Genomic DNA, 10,429 nt, shown 5'->3' on the forward strand with positions numbered 1-10,429 from the left:
TCGTTAATCGAACTGAAAATCCTTATGGGAGCTAATTCGTTAACCGAAATTTTGTAAATTGGACCGTTCGTTAATCGAGGGACCACTGTACTGTATACAGTATAGGCCAGTACAAACAGAATAAGTGTCACATTGGGCATTACTTTTTAATGATAAGCCAATGAGATAAAGTACTTAATGTTGACCTTAGGATATGTCCAAATACCCATATCCTATGGCCTCAAAATCTTAAATATTTCAAATTAACCCCCCCCCCCAGCTGTACAGGCTCACTTTTCTCACTATAAAATCTTCCAGGTGCTATTTTGGATTTAAAAAAAAACCCTGAGCTGGCAACCCTATGTGTATATAACCAAGTTAAAAAAAAATATATTTTCTCAAAATTATAAGCTAAAAAATAATTTTTCCATATGATTTTTTATTTTTTACTTTCTCTATATAAGAATGAGTGTGTAAACACTAGTTTGATTTCTTAAATTTTAACGTGTCTTTTTTCTCAATTTTTCAGATGGGGATGAAGTGATCCAATCAGGGATACGAATGGATTTGATATCCAGTGCCATTAACAAAAATAACAAACTCAAGCTTCCATGTGCTAAGTCTACTGATCCAGGCAGGTGAGACATAGTACAGTAGCTTTATTTAATTGCTGAGGTCCTTCACTTGGAGACTCTTGAATTACAGCCATGAGTCCTGGTTTATAAACCCTTGGTTAAGTATTAGGCATAATAGACTAGGACATTCTTAAATTAATTATGCTTACCCTTCACAACCAAGTCCCAAAAGGGATCTTCAGAAGCAACAGTTCACCACGGAATGAAATAATTACGGCGAGTTGTTAGTGCTGTTGCGTAGTGTATGTGGCCAGTTGCCAAATTTCTCTTTGTTAGGTTCACATACATAACGTACAAGTAGGAAATCTGAGTAGGAAATCTCGCACTAAGGATGGAGGTGAGAAGGAAAACTCACAATGGCGTTTTATATACAATTTATTATATGTACAATGCAGTGCTAGGGAGTTGCTGAGTGGTGAGGAGCTTGTTGAAAGGTCTTATCTGTTTGAGAGCATTGAGTAGAATCCTCTTCACGACGAGGCTGGGGGTATTTATACGATTCTGCCGGAAGTGAGCGGCGCTGCTGATTGGCTGAGGTGAAAGGCGGTAACTGGCCAATCACCGCGCAGTCCGAAAGCGAGGCTTGGTCTGTGGAACTCGCCGTGGGGTTGGCCGGTAAGCGACGGTCTGTGGAACTCGCAACAGGTCGGCTGGTAAGCGACAAATCGGCAGTTGTAGGGGAGAGTATCCACAACAGTACCATGGTAATCTTTATCTAGTTCAGCCACAGTAGAGTTGTCAGGTGTACCGCTCTTTAGGTTAAAGGGTTCATTTCATACTGCCCAAATGGCTCCCCAGCAACTGAATCTCCCTTACCTTAGGTGGAATAGAGGGATAAATCCTTTTACCTTTGTATTCATCACCAGAGAAGTCTTGAACTGATCCACACAGTTCTCCATGTTCATAGATTAATCTTAGGTTTTTGCCTTTGTGTGCACTGCATAGGAATGACTGAATAACTCTGTTAAGCTGATTTGGACCCAATGTGTCAGTTTAGGGGAACTGACAGGTACCTGCACCATGTTAAAGAGAAATGCCATTTTTCTGGAGAGCAATCCAGTCAGTTTTATTTGATGGTTTGCTATTTTTTAACTGGTCTCATGTTTAACTTAATTTTTTTTTTAAAGAAATTTACTGGCATGTGCTGTCAAGAAGTACTTACTATCTCACAAGAGAAGGGGTTGCGGGGGGCTACACCTCAGGACTGAACGGACTTGTAATGAATACTTTTATCTCCTAATGAAGTTTTATTATAAATTTTCCCTAGTTCTAGTAGTAAAACATGGGAATTTATTCCAAAGAATCTACTAAGGTTGGATTGAGGTTTTTTTGTCTACTGAGGAATATTAAGTTTGCAACGTGTTTTCCCAAAAAATCTGATAACAATCTCTACCACGTGTGCTTTCACTGAGTGGGAGTCCCACATGTAAAGCAGCTCCAAGGCTATATATATCCAAGATTATGCACCCCAGGATGTATTTCATAGTTAATTTAATTCCTTCAATTGAAATTACTTTCAATGGGTCACCGTAGATTGTTTGACTGTAACACTTTCATCATGAATCCCTTTGATAGTATTAGCTTGTTTCTTTTACTTTAGTGATGGAAACTTGCTCTCTGATGCTACAAGCAGTTTTTTTTTCAGTATGTGGAGTTAGGTTGTTTGGACGTGGGCAATATAGAGTGGGTGGGCATAAGGTTGCTTGGTTGTGGGGTAATATAGAGTGGGTGGGCATAAGGTTGTTTGGTTGTGGGGTATTATAGAGTGGGTGGGCATAAGGTTGTTTGGTTGTGGGGTAATATAGAGTGGGTGGGCATTAGGTTGTTTGGACGTGGGTAATATAGAGTGGGTGGGCATAAGGTTGTTTGGATGTGGGTAATATAGAGTGGGTGGGCATAAGGTTGTTTGGTTGTGGGTAATATAGAGGTTGTTTTGGTTGTGGGGTAATATAGGTGGGTGGGCATAAGGTTGTTTGATTGTGGTAATATAAGTGGGTGGGCACATAAGGTTGTTTGGATGTGGGTAATATAGAGTGGGTGGGCATTTGTTTGGTTGTAGGGTAATATATATTGGTTGTTTGGTTGTGGGTAATATAGGTGGGTGGGCATTAGGTTGTTTTGGATATGTATAAGTGGGTGGGCATTAGGTTGTTTGGTTGTGGGTAATATAGGGTGGGCATAAGGTTGTTTGGTTAGGGTAATATAGAGTGGGTGGGCATAAGGTTGTTTGGTTGTGGGTAATATAGAGTGGGTGGGCATAAGGTTGTTTGGTTGTGGGTAATATAGAGTGGGTGGGCATATGGTTGTTTGGTTGTGAGTAATATAGAGTGGGTGGGCATTATGTTGTTTGGTTGTGGGTAATATAGAGTGGGAGGGCATTAGGTTGTTTGGATGTGGGTAATATAGAGTGAGTGGACCTGGCTCTATAATATAGTGATTTCCTTAGTACAATACCTGTATGTTGGCCTGTTTGGGCAGGTGTTCTTAAGGTTATATTCTGTGTATTATAATACTGCACTAATTAAATGTATAGCATTATATTCAATATATAATTTCATATAATTAAGTTTATAATTATTTTTTGGCATTTGAGTAAATATTTACATACTGTACTGTACTATAGATGTGTTATATGTTTTTCATATGTGAGTTGGATATCCAAGTATTAATTACAGTACTGTATATGGAAGGTGTTCTTTGGGTTTGTTTTGACTTGCAACATGTTGTTATGGCATCCAGTTAAGATAATATTTGTTGCTTTGTTCCATTATTAAAGAATAGTCTCTCATATTGGCTTAAAGACCTTAGATGTTGAAGCACATAATACATAACAACTGAAATTAAACATTATTGTTTGTAATTGTGGGAATTCTTAAGGATGTACCGTGTCAATGAGTTTTGTTGCCTAGGTAACATGATCAGTGCAGGAGGTGGTGCTGACCCCAGCACAGTTGCAAGAGCCAGAAGTGGTTGGAGGAAGTTTAGGGAGTTGCTGCCTTTATTTACAACATGAGGACCTTCCCACAGTGTGAAAAAAGAGATAGATGTATGCAATTTTTTTATTTTTTTATGGGGATTAGCCCACCCGAGCACAGGTCACTGACCCACATCGGGGTCTGGGGTGCGAAAATGTAATAATAATAAAAATTATAATTAGTTCATAGTAAATAAAATTTATAATAAAAAATAAAAAATTAAACAAAATAATAATAACACTGATAATGATGATAATAATAATAATAATAAAAATTATAATAATAATTGAAATTATAATAATCATAAAAATTATAATAATAATAAAAAACTGGCACGAGAAGTGTGATATTGTAGGACATTGAAACATGAGCAGTTATAGATAATGACATGTAGGCTTGAGTGAATTGAAATGAGAATGGTGAGGTGGATGCGCAATGTGACACTGAAAGAACAGGAAACCTTGTTCAGAGCCAAGAGAGTTTTGCATAGAGGTAAGCTGAGTTGGGCATGTGGAAAGAATAGATGAGACCAGCTGGGTCAAGAGATGCAGGAATCTAAATATGGAGAGGAGGAGAGCCAGGAGCAGGGCATGAATGACATGGAGAGAGGTTGTAAGAAATGACTTAAGAGTTAGGAACTTGACAAGAGAGGTTTCAAGAGACCATGCAGCATGGAGAGGTGTTATCAGGTAACTGCGAGTAACCCACATAATTGTCAGAAATGGCCTTAAAATGTTGTTGATGGCGATGATGAAATACACAGCACTGTACAGGTTAATTGTTTGATATCTCTTCACATAAAGCATTTTCATACTTTTAGTGTTAGTTGAATGAGATACACTGTATTTAGATGTGTTTACGATAGTTTATACTGTATGTCATAATGAAGATTTACCATTCATAGTCTGGGACTTGGAGTAAGCAGTTTTTTTCCTTCTTACAATTTTTGAATATGGTTAAAAAATGAAGAAAGTAAACTAAAATAATGTTTGTATGCAAAGATCTCTGATACCAGGATAGATGGACCATTATAGTATACCTGTACTGTATTGCAATACAGTAAAGCCTCGAATAACGACGTTAATGTGTCCTCCAATATTGCAGTGCAAGGTGAATCATCGTATCATGAATCATTAATTAACATTAAAATAATGCAATAATAATGAGTTGTGTTCCCCAGTGTGACCTTTTTATATCTTTTGTGTGGATTTTTATCCTCTTTATCCCCAAAACAATACAATTAATGAAAAATGCAAACTATATTCTTTAAATAATGTTTATGAATGCACCTTATACATATACAATAAATCAATAATAATATCCCACAAGAGGAGATGGGACGCTATTGTTGTTGTCAGTGTTTACACCCATAATGTTAGTTATCCATCTGAAACAAGAAAATAAAACCTTGGTTATTGCTATAGTAAAATTAATGTAAAAAAGTGTGTGTTTTAATTAATGTTATTTAATGTACAGTAAAAGTAACCATTGATGTTAAAAAGGAAAAAAAGAGTGATAGTGGAACGGCAATGTATACTTGCTCCCTCAAGGAAACCGCGTCTTTTATCTTATTAAGAATATGTACAAAAGATAAATTATTGTTTATTGCTGCATATGTATTTGATTGAATTTATGTTTATATACAGTCAACCCTCACTTTACGCGGTCCCACATTCCGCGTTTCCACGTTTACGCGGTGCCCTGCCGGAACCCAGGATGCTCATATTCCGCGGTGCGTGTACCCCTTTACGCGGAAAGCGGCTGGCGAGCCGTTCCATTTTTGGATCCAAACCTCCCGCCATCTCTCCCGCCATGTTGTGTAAGCGGCGCGAGCATGGTGCGCACAAGGTCGCCCAGTCATCAAAACATTACCAGTTCTTCACCTGCCACCCACCACAGCCGGCCCAAGTCAGTGATAGTGATAATTTTAGTGAGGATATGGACTTTGAGGGGTTTGACAAAGAGGCCCTGCAAGCCTCTGTGGTGGATAGTGATACAATTGATACGAGTGATACAGGTGAGGGCCAATAATCTGCCCTCTGCCTTGGAACCAACCTCCCATCCCCGTGTGCCCAGCCATCTTTTCTACTAATGTACGTGTTAAAAAACCTAATATTATTTATATTTCTCTTAATTATTAATTGTGTGTGCATACCATCATAAAGTTAAGATAATATTTTTACTACAACATAGTTGTGTGTCGTCAAAAAGTGGAGTCTGGGGGTCGGCCCGGTCTCTATTTCAATTAATCCCATATGTTATGTTGTTCACTTTACGCGTTTCTCACTTTCCGCGGTACCTGTGGGTTATATTAACCGCGTAAGGTGAGGGTTGATTGTATGCAAAATGAACATTGCAATTCATTAATGACATGTAGAATATTAAAACACAAGAGGAGATGAGACGGCATTGTTTTCGTTCATGTTTACAACACCCGTGACGAATGACGATGGTTCTACTTCTAAAAAAACATAAGAAACTGAAGAAATAAGAACCTGGTTGTTGCTGTAGTAAACTTAATGTAAAAAAATTAATATGTATATATTAAGTACAGTTAACCCTCACTTTACGCGGTCCCGCATTCTGCGTTTCCACGTTTACGCGGTGCCCTGCCGGAACCCAGGATGCTCACATTCCGCGGTGCGTGTACCCCTTTACGCGGAGAGTGGCTGGCGAGCCGCGCCATTTTTGGATCCAAACCTCCCGCCATCCGCCATGTTGTGTAAGCTGCGCGAACATGGTGCGCACAAGGTCGCCCAGTCATCAAAACATTACCAGTTCTTCACCCGCCACCCACCACAGCCAGCCCAAGTCAGTGATAGTGATAATTATGGTGAGGATATGGACTTATATGGACTTTGGGGAGTTTGACAAAGAGGCCCTGCAAGCCTCTGTGGTGGATAGTGATACAATTGATACAAGTGACACAGGTGAGGGCCAATAATCTGCCCTCTGCCTCGGAACCAACCGCCCATCCCCGTGTGCCCAGCCATTTTTTCTACTAATGTAAGTGTTAAAAACCTAATATTATTGATATTTCTCTTAATTATTAATTGTGTGTGCATACCATCATAAAGTTAAAATAATATTTTTACTACAACATAGTTGTGTGTAGTCAAAAAGTGGAGTTTGGGGATCGGCCCGGACTCCATTTCAATTAATCCCATATGTTATGTTATTCACTTTACGCGTTTCTCACTTTACGCGGGACCCTCCGGGTTACATTAACCGTGTAAAGTGAGGGTTAACTATAATGTTTATTCTGAACCCTCCACCCAGCACTACGAACCACGCCATCTATTGTCTTGATCTACCTACCCAGCACCACGAACAACGCCATCTAGGGACGAAACACGAGTATGACTCGTCTTAGTTACCACTCCCGGGTTTCCCTTCTCCATATCCTGGTTGTTGCGTCACCTCCTCAAAGTCTTCTTTGTCAGCTCCAGTTCGAGGAGAGAGCAGTACACTCTGGGAAGTGACCACAGGACCACCTATCCTGGAAACCTACGGCACAGTGACTACCTACCGTCTTCTACAATACTCAGCCTTACTCGTCAGCCATCTCAGCTCCGCACTTAAGTATTTGTAATCTTATATTGCCTCCCCGCGTCCACTTGCTTCAAAATTGTTGTATGTTGTATAAATATGTATATACTGTTAATGTTTAGGTTAAGTATGGTTAAGGGTAAATTATAGAAAGCTGAATATTTTGTTAAGGAATTTATGGTACTTTATTATACACAACAAAAACTTGCATCCTTTGTCTACCCTTTTATAGTCCGATTGTCTTTGTTTTTTTATTGTTGTTACCTGTTGGGATCTGGGTAGACTTTTAACTATATTCTAAATCCCCAACTCGTAACAAATGGCGACCGTGACAGGACCCGACCTTAAGTACCATATTCCTTCCTCCCTTGTAACTCCTTGTTAATTATTCCTCCCAGTCACTTCTGTTCACAATTGCTTTACGGTGGTTTAAAGTTTCCTTCATATGTGTGTGCATATATTGGTATTATCGTATAGTAAGAGTGACAGACGTAGGATATTAGGTTCCAAGTGTCATAAGGCTTACCTGTTATTACACGTGGCAGTTGTGTAGTAAGTCTTATCGAGTGTTGGGAAGAATCCGGATCTGTTTAATGCCGTACCCTCACTCCAGAGTAGGTTGTTCCATAGTCACTAGTTTACGGTGAAGTGATATCTTGGGGCATACGGCTCTACCAGGACCCCATAATTATAGCCTCAATTATTGTTCTTCTATTATCTCATTCAGGGTCCAATCATACCATTTATCAGGGGTTGTTAATCGGATCTTTATATTAATACCGTATCGCCCTACCTCTTTCAAGTATATCGGGTTGTTAATCCGGGATCTTTATATTTATCCGTGTCATCCCTACCTCTTTCAAGTCTCTTATCATATCTAAGGATCTTCTCAGAAGAACAATAATCATAAGTGTAATTTCCTAGGTATAACTTGGTTGGTTCGGGACTTTCTGGTTATCCACTGTCGTGATATTTTCTAGGGTAATCCACTTATCTTATCTTTTGACCATTAGTTAATTTATCCTAGTTTTCTTAACAATGGCCACCTCAGGTTTTGATCTCCAGGATTTTATTGAAAATCCTTCCGTAGCTAAATTACGTGTTAATATCCTGAAGAAAGAATGGAAAGGAATAGCCAACTATTACAATATCCCATATTCACAGCAACTGACTAAGGAAATGTTAAAAATTCATGTAATTGAAATGTTGGTTCAACAAGAAGTTTTAAAAGAATCCGCTGTTGACCGATTAACGCCCATGTCCAAGAAACTTCAACCACTATCCACCACCCCTCCTCACTCAGAAGTTGCTTCAGGTCTGGCTAGCCCTCAAGAAAAAACACAAAGAGTAGACGCCTTAGAACTAGAACGAGCTAGGTTCGAGTTCCAAATCAAAATGAAAGAACTCGAGTTGGAACAGACCAAGTTGGAGCAAAAGTTGGAGCATGAGGGAAGGTCGGAACAGGCCAAGTTGGAGCATGAGGAAATGATGGAACGGGCCAAGTTGGAGCAGGAGGTTAGACTGAAAGAACTACAGGTAAGAGAGATAGAAGTCACCTTAACATCGGAGTTCAGATCAAAAGAAGTGGCATTAAGAGTGAAACTAGCTGCTTTTAACCCTGCTTCTGCTTCTTCCCTTGTTCCCGGGTTTGATGAATCCGATATGGACGGGTCATTTAGGACTTTTGAGAAAATAGCCGGGAAGAATGAGTGGCCAAAGGACCAGTGGGTGTCAGTGTTGGTTCCTAAATTATATGGTAAGGCTCTTAGAGTTTATAACTGTTTAGACCAGACTGATGACTATGATAACGTAAAAAAGAATATCCTCACCTCTTATGCTATCACGCCAGATGGATACCGGCAGAAGTTTCGTAAACTAACTAAACCATTTTCCCCACACATTTGTTGGTTGCTCCAAGAAAAACAGGTTTTTTAAGAAGTGGTTAAATTTCACAGAGACCTCCACACATTTCAGGATTTGTTAAATTTGGTAGTCCTGGAGGAGTGGAAGAGCAAAGATACCATTTCACATCTTAGCGAAGCATGTGGAGGAGCGTGGAGAGGTTAATTTAGGGCGTGCTGCTGAGCTGGCTGATGCGTACGCTTTTGTTGAAAAGTGGAGTCACTGGGCAGTGAAACGTGGTACTTCCCGACATGTTAGGTCCTCCTCTGATGATAACCTTGGGAACGTGAGTGAGTAGGTCAAAAGTCCCCCTCTCCCCCGATGCAAGCAAAGCTTACTTGTTCTTACTGTAAACCCAGGCCACCACGATCCAGAATTATACTTTAAAGTGTCGAATTGCTAAAGTAGTTCCCTGGATCCCAAATCCAAACCAATAGCAAACACCAATGTGGAAAGGCCCCATCAGGATCTCTTCTCTTCATTCACCTATGAGGGAAAATTTTCAATCATAGAGGGGTCTCGTTCTTTCCCTATTCGTATACTACGTGATACGGGCGCAGCACAATCTATCCTCCTGTTTAACGTCATTCCTGATATATCTACCGCATTTACTAATGAGAGTGTTCTAATTTCGGATCTCTCATCCCATTCTTCCTATCCTTTAGCTAAAGTGCACCTCCAATGTCCCTTGATTACTGGGAAGTGCAAATAGCCATAAGGAAAGACCCAATGCCTGTGTGCGGCATTCATTTATTATTGGGTAATGACTTGGTAGGAGATCTAGTGGTTCCTAACATTAAGACAGTCGACTCTCCCTTACCTGTCAACTCCACCACTGACCTTAAAGAAACTATTCCCCATCTTTTCCCATCTTGTGCTGTCACCCGGTCACAGTGTGCGAAATGGGCCCTCTTCATCTAAAACCACCTCTAATATCTTCCTACCCACAGAAGATCTGTACAATAAGACCATTAGTAAGGAGGAGCTCGTTAAAGCCAAACAATCTGATCCATCTTTGACTAAACTTCATCATGCAGCAGTTGAGGGTAAAGATTTTAACACCCTTCCGTGTTTTTATTATCATGAAGGGGTTTTGATGAGGGCTTATAGGCCCCCTGAGCTTGCCCATCTAGACACGTGGTCTGAAATACATCAAGTGGTAATTCCCACCTCAGTCAGACCAGCATTAATTGCCCTTGCCCATGATGGTATTGCAGGACATTTGGGAATCCTGAAAACATATAAAAAGCTCCTCCAACACTATTATTGGCCTGGACTTAGGAAGGATGTGTCAAAGTACCTAAAATCTTGCCATATTTGTCAAATGGTAGGAAAACCAAATGAAAGTATACCAGCAGCTCCCATTAAGCCCATCCCAGTATTTTCTAC

The 10,429-nt window shown here is 39.9% G+C and overlaps 1 protein-coding gene across 1 annotated transcript; it reads left to right on the plus strand.

The window, feature by feature from the left end:
• Positions 1-508: 508 nt before the first annotated feature.
• On the plus strand, positions 509-3,743 carry LOC121876954 (pyroglutamyl-peptidase 1-like; the record flags this gene model as incomplete). The annotated part of the gene is given in 2 exon segments (XM_042382534.1): positions 509-617; positions 3,524-3,743. Coding segments are annotated over 2 exon segments (113 nt in total), but the record flags the coding sequence as incomplete, so codon positions are not given.
• Between the last annotated feature and the right edge of the window lie 6,686 nt (positions 3,744-10,429).

This window comes from Homarus americanus, unplaced genomic scaffold (assembly GCF_018991925.1).
Source record: "Homarus americanus isolate GMGI-L3 unplaced genomic scaffold, GMGI_Hamer_2.0 scaffold40200, whole genome shotgun sequence".
Lineage (NCBI taxonomy): Eukaryota > Metazoa > Arthropoda > Malacostraca > Decapoda > Nephropidae > Homarus > Homarus americanus.